At 38.3% G+C, this 13,555-nt stretch overlaps 1 protein-coding gene across 3 annotated transcripts in view; it reads left to right on the forward strand.

Moving 5' to 3' along the window:
• The window catches only part of TASP1 (taspase 1), a 91,710-nt gene extending 81,320 nt beyond the window's left edge, over positions 1-10,390 (forward strand). For all 3 annotated transcript variants that reach the window (XM_086631882.1, XM_086631884.1, XM_086631883.1), the window contains one exon: positions 8,923-10,390. In XM_086631882.1, coding sequence (XP_086488008.1) covers positions 8,923-9,015 — 93 coding nt within the window. In that variant the 3' untranslated portion in view covers positions 9,016-10,390. The remainder of the gene's footprint in view (positions 1-8,922) is intronic.
• The last annotated feature ends 3,165 nt before the right edge of the window (positions 10,391-13,555 follow it).

Genomic DNA, 13,555 nt, shown 5'->3' on the forward strand with positions numbered 1-13,555 from the left:
CAACACTGGAAGCATTTCAGCTTCTCCGGCACTGATAGCCCTGGCAATGCCATCTTCACTACCTGCACAGTGGATATCTCATTGACTTCCCTCTCATTCTTATGCCTTTGAGCCCTTACATCGCTGCCACAAGCAGCTGACCAAAGCATATCCTTGCTGGTTCAACTGTACTCTTACTGGTTTCTTGTCATCCCTCTTGACACGATCAGTTTCATAATCACTCAGTGCCAGTGTTTGTCACATATTGGAAACAAAAACTTTTCATCTGAACAGCTTTGACTCTCTTATATACTTCTTGGAACTAACCTGTACCACCTGTTGCTACAACTTACCCAGGCTGGTGCCTGGCAGCCTCAGCTGTGATGAGCTAAAGGGACAGATCTATTCTGTTTTGGAAGTTGCCAGTCCCAGGCTTCCTGAAGCAATACGATGACAGATTGTTTCAACATTTAAGCCTGTTCTTTAGGAAAATGAACTTCCTAAGATCTCCTGAAGCAAGTTCCTGAATTGCCATCTCTATGGTGGTAAAATTGTCACATAAGCTGACACTCAACTATTTCTGGCTGTTAGTGAAGCTGTTAGAATATTCTAGGCTGCTGTGGAAGCTTCTGGCTGTGGCCATTTGAATAGATAGAAAATACTAGTTTGTGTTTTCCTCTGCACTTACCCATCTCCTGTTTGAGCAGTAGCTGCTGCGTCCGCAACACTTAAAGACTTTAGATTGAAGGACTGGGAGGTTAAATATCTTCATGAACTGAGGAGGTATGTTCATTCCTCTTTGTCATTGTGATGTAGACTCAAAAATTACTTGATATGAATTCAAGGTCTCTGATAAGCAATTAACTCTTTTAGATTTCCTGCCCAAACTTGCTTGTCTTTATGAGACTAGTCTTCAGAATAACTTTCCGAATGTGTTTTTTTTTATGGATCCATAATAGATCTGACAGCTGATCACAGCATCAGCTATAAAGGTCATCCTGTTAGCGGAGCTGTGATCTTTATAAAGATATGCCACGAAGATGATAAGAGGGCTGGAGCACCTTTCCTATGAGGACAGGCTGAAAGAGTTGGGGCTGTTCAGCCTGGAGAAGAGGAGGCTCCGAGGTGACCTTATAGCGGTCTTCCAGTACCTCAAGGGGGCCTACAGGAAAGATGGGGAGAGGCTGTTCAGGAGGGCCAGTTGTGATAGGACAAGGGGTAATGGTTTTAAAATAGAGGGAGGTAGATTCAGATTGGATATTAGGAAAAAATTTTTTACCATGAGAGTTGTAGAACACTGGAACAGGTTGCCCAGAGAGGTGGTGGATGCTCCATCCCTGGAGACGTTCGGGGCCCGGTTGGATGAGGCCCTGAGCAACCTGTTCTAGTTGGAGATATCCCTGTTTCTTGCAGGGGGGTTGGACTAGATGACCTTTGAAGGTCCCTTCCAGCCCTAACGATTCTATGATTCTATGATTCTATACTCTGGCAGCTTTCAATTAATCAGTTCCAATTTTCCTGAACTGATTAGGTTACATTCTTAGAGCTTAAGCAATTGCACTGTCACCATTAGGAAAATAGCTGTATTCTGATGACTACAGTGTTACTTCTTGGAGTTCCGTCTGTACTGTCACAAGTGCAGTATTTGAAGTCTTAACGGTTGGTGTAGCATTGGATAGAACAGTTTAAGTGTCATTTTGCATGAAGGGCTTTGAGACCTTCTGCCATGTGATTTAGGAGGGGGAGAAATAACTCCTTGAATTCTTTGAGGTCCCTTCCAACTCTAACCATTCTATGATTCTAATTCACCCATAATGTGATTTTAAGTGTAAATGGAGAACGGGAAGGAAAGGAGGTTAGTGGGTACGTTACAAGTTAATTGGCTTCTCTTAGTTATATAGTCTTAAAAGCTTCTTGTTCCTTGTCTGCTTGCCCAATGGAGAATTCTGCAAAGGAAAAAGAGTTCTTCAATCTGAAACGACAGTGCAGCGTATGCCTGCAATGTGCATTCACGTACCAGCTGCATCTCTTGAAGGTTCAGGTTATGGGTAGGCAGCCTTGCTTTGATTCAGTGTTGTGTATCTGTCCAGAATCAAGCAGGATTCCTTTTATCTCAGGCAGGGTCTGCAGAGTATTTGTTCACTTGAGGCCCACAGGATTCTGTGTGCAGAAAGTATAAGTAGCAGGATGTGCCATAGAACTTTTTTTTTTTCCCCTGGATCTCCCAAGTTTCTTATATTATCTTAGTGATTGGGAGTAGTTGGTGGTGAATGATGTTTTTGCTTGAAAATAGGTACTTCCCCACTGTGTTTCCAGTAGTATTTGAAGTCAGAGTTAATTTTTTCCAGGGAAAGATTGAATCTCAGTACCAACAATGTGCAGTTTTGGTCCTGTGTTACGTGTAGGTATTTGAAATAATTTTTCAGCTCACTATGGTTCTTAGTAGGTATACATTTATTGATCTACGTATAAGTGTTGCTAACTTTTGCAGTTACTGTAAATGTTGTAATACTTTTGAGATACCCTTGTAGTTCAGCTTCATAGGTTTTAATTTTTGCAACAGCTAGATGACCTAGGCAACGAATTTCTAAAAATCTAGTTGTAATATTGAATGTAATCCAATTCAGTTGCCAGTTTAAATCTCTCTTTGGCAGATATTCAGTTCTTATAACACGAATTACTAAGCTTTATGTTATGGCAGATTTTAGTATTGCAAAGCCACACATGCCATTCTTTCCATTTTCTAATGAGCCAAATTCAAGTTGCTTTGCAAGCTAGGAGGTAACAGTAGTGGAGTGTGTAGCATATTGTTGTGTTTGAAAACATCCCTCAGCAACAATCCCTGTCTACACCAAACGTTGTGGTTGCAATATGCAAACAGAAACTTTGACAATTGATTTCATTTTCCAGTATGAGAAAACGTAGTGGACAGGGAGACCATTTCCAGTTCACTTTTCCTATTGACATGTTAAGTGTCTTAATCAGATTTATTCACCTTTACTAACACTGTAAAATTTAGCAAAATTAGTTCCCTCTGTTTGAAGTGATACATATGGCAAACACTGTAGTGATTGTTGATTTTCTTCTGTATTTTACTTTGTGAGTAAAATCTGTGAAAGCCCTTTGTCAGGAGAAGGGCACTTAACTGGTGCTCATTGGGTGAAGAAATACATTTTGGAAGAATCCTGATTCTAATTTGAAAATTAGTGGAAAAACCTACTGAGCCCGTTTAGTTAACAAAAATACTAAGTCAAATAATTCAGTCTTTCATTTCAAACTACAGAGACAGTCTTTTAACTTCATGAGACAGGAAAAGTATATGTCACTGTTATACTTTTTTCTTTTTTTGCTTTAATCTGCACTCTTGTCTGGAGACTGGAAAATCAGTGAGAAATTTTCACTTGAAAAGAACTCCGTGCATACAGTAGAGCACTCAGCTCTCTCATAAAAAAAATAAGGTATTTTTATTTGTTGGAAAAAACCTTCAGTGCTAAGATACCAGTTAAAATGTTTGACTTCATGGAAATTATGAGATGGGAAGATAAGTTCATTTTTGGGTTGAGTTCTTGCATAAAGCCAGTAATTCTGGAACTCTCCTCATGTTTGGCTGACGTATTTTAGAATGGAGGAGAGAAGATGGGATTGTGTATCCAGGTATGCAAATATAAATGCCATAACTGAACTTAGCACCTGCGATTCAGAATGGTAAAATTCACGTTTTAAGATATATGGCAGTATTTTAGAATACCTCTGCAAAAGCCTGGGATGCTGAACTGAATGGATGATTAGTTGGTACGTGGCTTTAAACTGTCTAAATACGTGTATGAATTATTTAGAGAGATGAAAATGCTTTAGTTTTCGACCTTCTTAAAATCTGATTTTTTTTTCCTAATGCATTATATTAATGTTTTTAGATACATAAATAGTGTATAGTGATGTACTTAACCCACAAAATTAATTTGAGCTTGGAAAACTGTTAGCTTCCTAAGCAACTTTTATGTAGAATCAGTTATTTTCAGTGCTTGAGAGCCAGAAGCATGCCATCAGTGTGTCTGTCTTTTGCCAAGAACAGTAATTCTGGAGCCCCCCCCCCCCCCTTTTTTTTTTTTTTTTTTAAGATTTCACCAAACAAGTTGCACATGGGATATTCTGATAGCAGCAGTTGTCAGTATTTTGCAGGGCACCTTGTCCTGTCATATGGCAGGTGTGCATTCAAATCATATTGGAGGAAAGCTTCCCAGGAGATAGAGCAGCAGAGGATGACTATTGCTGCCTAGAAAATAATCTGAGACTAGGTGGCCAGATGGTTCCCATGGTAGAAGCATGTACTCAGCTAGAAAGCTTGTTAGACCTCTGAGTGATTCTGGATTACTAAGGAATGTATGGGTTTGGTGGTACTTTTCTTTGAGGAGTAAGGTGGTAGAAAGCAATTTCATTAAGTATACGATGTCTTTTCATTATATTTCATCTCAATAGGGTAATGAATGGAAAAAGTTTGTTTTATAAATTATTCCAAATAAATTATGTCCAAAGCACATCCTGAGCATGTAATAAGAAAGCTAAACACATGAAATACTCCCTAGATTTGCTTAAGAACTGAATGTGCTGCCATCTGGTAGTTGTACTCTGTCCTCTTGGCAGCATTTAATTGACTTCAGTTTTCTTATGCAGCACTGTCTTTTGTCTTAAACTTTATATTCATTTTGCATTGTATTTATGCTTTTAATGAAAAAAAAATTATCTGTTGTGACAAACTAATACTTTTATGTGAATAAAAGTGAGAAAGTGGCTCTTCAAAAACTAAAAAAAAAATTTGGTATTAATTGGTCTCAAGGTTGCTTCAGAATCTTTGAGACATGAAGTAAAGTAAGTCTTGGCACAACTTTTAGTTGTTTGTTTTTTTTTTTTTTTTTTTAGAGAAAAGGTATGCTAACAATATGTAACTTCAAAAATAGATCAAATGATCATGACAAAAAGTTGAAACCATATATTGTCTCTGCAGCAGTTAACACTTATTCTAGGGCACAAAGACCTATTAGTTTTGGACTGGAAAGATAGTGGGAAACTTTCCAGTGTGTGTCAAAAGGGACTGAGATACAGTAAGGTTCCACGGGCACTATCTGCAGCACTGAGATTGGAGGAGTTTGTTGCTCCATGGTTTTGGTTTGGTTAGGAGGGAAAGAGAAACGTGTGTTTGGATGGCAAGTACGTGGAGCAAGAATCAGTGTCAGGTTGGTTAGCTTGTTTGTGCTTTATGGAGGGGTGGGAAGCACAATCAAATATTCCGTCTCACATTGACCTTTTTTGCTCTTGAACTGTGGGCATGAGGTTCCTCCTTAAAGCTGCAGACAAAGATGTGTGGTGACTAACTGGTTTCCCACCTGTCAGGGCCTCTGCTCCCGTTAGGCCCTCGCCAACTTCACGTTTCTCTAGGAAAGCAAACCAAATCAGAATATTCTCAGGGACACTAAAATTTCTATTTATGGAGCTGAAGATACAGATAGCCCTGTCGTTCTTAATTTACCTTTCCTTAGCATACAGTTTGCTCGAAGAGAGACTTTCGTGAAGGTGAGCGGAGGATTAATTCAGGAAAACTTATTCTTTTCCTGTTTCTGTGCTCCCAGGCATAATTTCCCCCAGATAGGGTTTCAGTCAACTTGTAAAGCTGATGGACTTATCAAATTCGATTAAAAGCCTTCCAGTGTTGTGCTTTTTCGTTTGCTTTTTATTTTTATGTTTTTAAAAATGTAAACCTAATCCGCTGTACAATCTGGACTTAATGTAAAATATGATGTTGGGATATAAAAATGTAACAAACTGTACAAATGAGTTATGTGGTTGCATTTAAGAATATTAAATGTTCTTTGATCCTTCTTTTTATTTACTAGAGTTTGTTCTTATGGCTAAGAACAAGGGAGATGCAATTGTAAGAACTCACTTGGGAGTTTATCTGAGGTTATCTTGACATGGCAATGTTATCCTTTCATATTACTTATTAGCTAACATATTTTAAACACTGTCATCTTAGATCTGCCTTGTTTTTGTTCTACATAAGGCAGCCATTGGTGAAAGTAATAAGTAGTCAGTGTAAAACAGCATCTGTATTTGCTCCGTCATATAAAGTGTGCAAATAAACAGGATGCAAGTAAAGGCTTCAAGAAAGGTCTTGTTATATGTGGTTTGGGTGTTTCTATAAATAGAAATGTACAGATGCTAGTGTGTAGTGGTTTGGGGGGTTTTGGATGGGAAACGTGTTTCTCCTTTTCTAGGAAATGAGGTTTTGTATAGGAAATGTGTTTCAGACAGCTATTTAAGCATAGCTGTTTGATAATGTATTGATAGGTGTTGACTATCTGCTTATCCCCTCTTGTATTTTTTTCTTTCCTTGCTCAAAAACTTGCTGGAATATTATGCTTAACTAACTTTTTAAAATAACAACATTTATATATTTCATGTGGATTCAATGAAGCCTCACGTTTTGCTCCCACAATCACAGAAGGGTCTATTAGGCATTTAACTTCAGGTTGTGGGGTAAGTCAAGCCTATGCGAGAGGTTAATCCATAACTTGAGACAGAAAACTAATTTACACAAATCAAGTCTCTTGTAGCTATAATGAAAAAAATTGATTGCAAGATTCATGATAGTGCTAATATTTCTTCTGTTTCAGTAACAAGTTTCCTCTCTTATGCCTCTTGGCAGCATCCTTGGGCCTCTCTGCTTTTTATTGTATTGCCACAATGATCTGCTCATAATTCTGACTGATCACTGTACAAGCAATCTCCTTATAAATCATGCCTCCCTTACAGTGAACCGCTGGTTTGCTTTGATTGAAGTACCTCACCACACAATCAGTGGCATTCTTCCATGGAGGAAATTTGCTACTGTGCCCGATGAACAGTGCTGCTTTTACACTGTCATCCTATCCCACCTCTCATTAAGAAATTTTCACAGACCTGGAAAAATGTCTTGGGTCTGTCAATCATAAAATAAAAAGTATTCTTCTTGCACTTGTTTTTCTTTCTTTTTCTTTTTTTTTTTTTTTTCTTTAAACTTGCAAAATAACGTCTTGAAAAATTGTCAGTTACGTTTTGGGGGAAACTGTAATAGATTTGAAAGGAATCTTTTCTTCTTGAAGTGGTAAATAACAGCTGTAACCAAAATTGTTCTGAAAATAGGAAGATGTTCATATATCAAGCAGGAAGGGCAGAGATCAAAGTTTTAGCAGTAAAATGAAAATCTTGAAATGTTTTTAATTAAATCTCATTCTGTAATTTAACTGAAAACAAGACCACCTAAGAGCAGACACCAAGATACCCTTATCTAGAAAAGAATTAAATGAGATGCAAAATGTCTCTTCTATGCAATGAGTTGTGGTTACAGTCTGAAATAACTTTCTGCTCAATTAATGCAAGTCACTCTTGCTGAACTTTTACATCTATGCTTTTTGTTATAACCCGTTGCCTCATTGCAAGTTACATGTTTTGCAGCACTTAAATCTTTTAAATGGAGTAACATACATACAAAAACTTTACTATATAGCTGGCTGCACTCACAGGAAGCTGTGATTCCGAAATGCCAGCAACTTCTACGTTGTGAGCTTTATACTGTAGTCGGAATCATTTCTAGTTCCTAACTTAATAGTTGTTTAAGCGTTACATTGTCTGAGCATTAGTGAATCACTCCATGAGATGTGTAACTCGCAAGGGGAATGAAGGCCAGTGCTCCTGCTTTGGTGGGAGGGATGGCTGGAGTGTAGCTCAAGCTGGTGAGTCCCTGCCATTGGCACTTTCTGCCTCAAGCCCATGGAAATGCTGTTATCAGCTCTATTGCATTTTGGAGTTCCATTAAAGCTCTTTTTTTTGTGTATTTTACCAGCACCCATTCAGCAGCCCTGGAAGTAGGAAACAGTAAAGTTGTAGAAACACACTTCTAACTCCTTTTGTTGTTCTGTTTAAACACTGCTTTAGCCACTTGGCCCTATGTGAAAGCAATTGATGTATCTATAACTGGCTCTTGCTGTAGCTCAAAATCAACAGTGTGGATAAAAACATGAGCAGTTTTCACAGTATGAAAACGTGTGCAAGGGCGGGGGGGAAGTAATTACTTGTAACAATAAGTCAAAGGATCTTTTCATAATTGAATGCTTTTGCTCATCAGTAATAAAATGCACCTCAATATAAAGGATCTTTAAGATATTTTTAATGTCACTGAGTTACAATAGAGTTAAAAGCTGAAGTTTTGTGTACACACACACACACACGTGTGCCCACTTCTGGCTTTTACCTTCTGGCTGAAAGATGAGAGAGCCATCTCAGAGGCCTGCTTTTGTAACTTCTCCATGGAAAAGATACCTGTTGACAGAAACTCAATTGCTCTTTGGGTCCATTTATTTGACAGTCGACAACAAATATTTTAGAGGAAGTCTTTGAGTTTTTTAGGTGGACAAGTAGGTATTTTATGCAGAGAAATGTTGTCTTTGCATCCTGATCATCACAGTTGCCTTATGCTCTGAAGTGTTAGTTTATCTCTGTCAAATAGTTTATTGTTTCTAAGATTTCTGTAAGGTATGTTTCTATATGCAGTACTAAACTTTTTTGAATCTCCCTAAGAAATAGACTTATAAACCTTGGAATGGCACAGTTATTTTTCTTTGGTCTCCATGCTGGATATTCCTTTCTTCTACTTACAGTGCACTAGGTCATCCAACTTACCTTTTCTACACATTTGTCATGGTCCTTCTCTTCAGGTGTTAAACATTAACGCAAACAAAGTAAAAAAAGAATCTCAGTTGTTTTGTAGCTTTTCAAGTTGCTTTGTAGTTTGCCCTCAGACTTCAGTGATGGAGCAGCTTAATTGTTCAATAATTACAGTCTTGCTTTGTGTCCTGCATAGTTTTGCCTCTCTTCTCATCTCACTCGATAATACTCTCTTGACTTTTCCAGACTCACATTTCAAGACTTCCTCCTGGAGCTGTGGCAGGACAGTCCGTGGCAATAGAAGGAGGAGTTTGCCGGCTGGAGAGTCCAGAAAGCTGAACAGCTGATTCCTCACTTCATTGCAAAGAATGTGAATGACTTTTTGTACAATAAGTTTTTTTGTGTTTTAACAGATGTTGGAAATTCTACTCTTGTTTTATAACCCCGTATTGCAACCACGTGCACCATAACTTGAGACAAGTGCTGCTGTAGTTTATGTTCTCACTCTGTGAATGGGAGTGTGTTTATGTTCATTTTTTCCCTAATAAAATAGGAACTCTTCCCAGTTGTGCAAAGATTATATATGATTAATGATTGCATTTTCATTGCTTTATGTTTGAAAAATAACCGAAAGGTTGTTTTGTTTTGTTTTTTTAACTAATTTAAAGATATGGTCACAATTGTCTTTGATGTTCTAAATTTGAAAGTAACAGACCTTTGAAGTGGCTGTATAATTATGCAAAAATGGTTATGGTTTCTAAGTTTCTCAATGGTTTAAGGAAATCCAGTGGTGGTTTAAACATGGGTTGGTTTTTTCCCTCCCCAATAAGGAGGAATTTTTTTTGTCAAAGAATGGTTTCAGTGAAACAAACTAGAGCAAGGTTAAGGCTAGAATTGTTTTTACGTAGTCTTATAGGTCATATCTCTGTTCCCAAACTAAAATGTTAATAGCTTCAAGCTGTATGTATTACAAAAAGCTATATGAAGATAATGTATCGTAACGCAGTCTTTATGTATAATGGAATATTACACTGTAAATAAGAAAACAAAGTTTATGGAAAGATTCGATTTTATTCTTCGCTTCTGTTTTAAATCTATTTTTAAGAGAGGTACAGAAATTGAACATATTACTGGATGCGAAGTGCAATGTGTATTAAATGGATGTTGGGAGGTCTGATACTAGCTTTCTTATTGGTAAAGCAACTTCCTGAAGTCCAGCCACAGCATGGGTATTTATATAACTGTGTGTAATATGTATGTACTGTGCATAAATTTACTGTAATTCTTTTTATACTTTCAACAAAACTGCATTATAAAACAATGTAATCCTTTGTCTGCCTTGTGAAGCACTGGCAGCTGAACTGTCTTTTGTCACCGGTTCTGATACCTTAGCCAGGTTGCCTGAGTCCTAAAAGTGAGTTCTGACGTACAATCTTCCATTCAGTACTTTTCTCTTTGCAGCGCTGGCAGCAATAGAAGACTTCTGTAATTAATTCATTGTCCTGATAAGTATGCCAAAGAGAAACTGAAATAGTTCGTCTTTTTCCCTGGTGGATATTTGATAATTCTGTTTTCAGAAAGAGTGGATGAATAGATATTCAGACTGTATTCGCTTAATCGGGCATTGTACTTGCCTGTTTCGTAATGTTGTGCCTGCCTATAACAGACATACTTGACTGATTAAATGGTTACATTGATTGTAGTACCAATCTTTCATGGATTAAAATCTTAATAAATTTTTTTAATAGCCTGAGTTCACTTTCACTCTTGCGTTACAGCATACATGGCAATACTGTCCTCTTTGTGTGTTTTTTTCAGTCGTGACATCAGTGTAGTCCTATAGTTGAAGATGTTTCAGTACAGTTCTGTAAATAATAAGAAACAAGGGCTTTCCAGGTTGCGGAACCAAAAAGCGGACTGCATCTCTCTGAAATAGTTTGTGCTGAGATAGCAGGCTGGATCCTCGGTTGATACGCTCGTGGTCCGATGAAATTAAGAACTGTGCTGCTTCACGCTGGCCGAGGCCTTGGCAGCGCAAACTACAACGCTTCAGAAATACTCCAGCAAAGAAGCCGTGTTGTCAGAGCCATGAGTATTGCTCTAACATGCAGCATTTAATGGTGGTGTGGGAGCTCCACTATGTCGTGAGTGAAAAATTGAAGATCATGTGCATGAATTTGTAAGTACCCACGTTTGAAAAGGGTGTTGTTTTTGGAAAAGTTAAAGTAACGGTGTTAGCCTGCTTTCATTCTAAAAGTGCTTTTCAGTGTCGACTTCATGTAAGCTTTGGCATAAATTCACTCTTTCATGGAATAAGTAGGGCAAAATAGCTTGTAAAATATGTAAATTGATAAATTGTTTCTTCCTCTTACTTGCTTAATATCTCTTTATGGAGATTTGAATTCCAGCATATATTTTTTTCCCCACACACTATCTCAAAATTGTGTTTGTATGTATATATGTAAAATCATAACTCGAACAGCAGATAACATTTAGCTTTTGTGTCTATATAATACACCAATCAAATATTGCGTTGGATTTTTTTTTTTTTTTTGTCAAAAAAGCCAGGCTTCTTCAGGAAGCTCCTTAGGGGAATCCTTCTTTGAAATTGAGCTGTGTGCCTTTACATTGTCCAACTTTTCCTTCTTCTGTCTAGGTAGAGGAAAAAGGGAATTTCTCTATCAGTAATCATGAAGACTGGCAGGAGCAGAATTTCCCATCATCCAACTCCCACTTAAGCAAATGAAAGATGTTCCCTTACTTTAATTATGGGTCTAATTCTGCTACTAGTTCTATTTTGAGCTTAAAAAGGGCTTATGAAAAATAAATGGTGAGAACAGACACTTTGCGATGACGAGGTCTGTAAACTCTTGTACGTGATGAGTAACCGTTGCCACTGACATAAGCAGATACAGTCCAAGAGGAAATTATACAGCTGACAGCAATAGTTGGCTAAAATTATAAAGAAAGGGCAACCAGATGAAATGTATATAAATACAAACAATTTGAATACTGTTGATTCTATACTCAAACACACAATTACGTGTCCCAGAGTATTTTGTAGCAGGCAGGTTGGTGCCAGAGTAGTCAGTCTTCTGCCATAATAAATTTCTCTGCTAAAAGCTTGTAATAGCCTAAGACAAACCTAATGTATAGCTCATTTTCTGTCTCCCTTCGCTCCTGTACCTTAACAGTGTGGCCCTGCAATGAGTGACTTGAGGGCTGCAGCTGAGCAAGTCACAGAGGAGAGGCTTGTTACACTAAAAAAAGTTTTACGGGTGATTTGAATTCTATTTTCTGTATTCTGTAGGTACGAAGAGTATGCTTCTCTGCTTGTGAATTAACCTCTGGAAACACTGTGAAATGTAAATGGATTGACTGGGGAGGAAGAGGGGGCCTGATTTAGGGAAACTGCACCCTTTCCTCTATAAAGGACAGTATGGAAGATGCTGTGAAAGGAGAATGAAGCCTAAGTGGGAGCAAAGCTGGTAATAAATCCAAGGGTATTAGCAAGGCTGTGGTAACTGCTGTCTAAAACGTAGGCTAAGAGCAGAGTCTAGAAACAGAAGCCAAAACTATTGGTTATTATGGTATTGCAGGTGAAATGGGTGCAACACTTCACAGTGACAAAGGTGGTAATGGTGCAACTGGACAGTCTTCATAGCTCGATTTTGAGCGGAATGATGTAGGATTAAATGAGAAGTTCTAGAGTGTATATCTACACATTTTAAAAATGGAAAACAAAATCTGCTAAGAGTTCTGGTCACTCGGTGGTAGCAGGATTCATTTGTTTGAAGACATTCTGTTGTATAGGAAGTTTTTGTGGTGGTACTTTGCAAATAGCTGAACACCATCTGCAGTCTATATGCAGCCCTGTTTTAAAAGCGTCTCCTGAATCTCAAAAGGTCTACCACTCTAACAGTGTTTGGACCGATGTGATTCTAGATGTCTGCAATCTCATCCTCTAATTCAGTAGAGAGGCACCTTTCAGGTTACAATATGACTTGAGAAAGAATCTGGTTTAGGTCAGCTTGGTTGGCAGGAGGAGACTTAGAAGAGAATTGGGGAACTGAATGGGATGTTTATAATGATAGGACAAGGAGTAATGGATTTAAACGGGAAGAGGGCAGATTTAGATTAGATATAAGGAAGAAATTTTTTCACTCAGAGAGTGGTGAGGCACTGGAACAGGTTGCCCAGAGAAGTTGTAGATGCCCCATCCCTGGAAGTGTTCAAGGTCCAGGTTGGATGAGACTTTGGGCAACCTGGTGTAGTGGAGGGTGTCCCTGCCCATGGCAGGGGGTTGGAACTAGATGATCTTTTGAGGTCCCTTCCAACCCAAACCATTCTATGATTCTATTAACGTAGGTAGGTAAGGAAATAAAGGCTCTTGTCAGAAAGCAGAGCATACAAGAAACTTCTCTAATGGGAGAGCAGGTATCAATGTGAAGTGGGTAGAAGGAAAACAAAATTATTTTTAAGGAAAGAAGAAAAAGAATAAGAGGAATTACTTGTGAGATCTTCCAAGAAACCTGGGTAAGTATTGATAGATCCTTCACGGTGCTAATAAGGCTCGTCTTCCGGGGGATATTTGAAGAGGTGAAGGAATATGAACTGTTACTTTATACATGGCCAGTATTTTCATGTGAAAGACTCATTTTTTGGTTTATGGCAAAGTGAGGACAAATACAGAATTTCTGTGACTTTCAGCATGAGGTGTTGGCAGAGGTTTTGGTAGATGCCTTACAAGTGCATGGAGAAGGTGCCACTGCCTCATCCCAGAGTCCAGATCTGCCAAGAGATGCCGAGAACCTACAGCTTGCAGAAAATTGTATTGAGATCTTACATGGAAGCTGACATCATCGCTAGGTTGCGGTAA

Source organism: Tauraco erythrolophus, chromosome 2 (genome assembly GCF_009769465.1).
Source record: "Tauraco erythrolophus isolate bTauEry1 chromosome 2, bTauEry1.pri, whole genome shotgun sequence".
Taxonomy (NCBI): Eukaryota; Metazoa; Chordata; class Aves; order Musophagiformes; family Musophagidae; genus Tauraco; species Tauraco erythrolophus.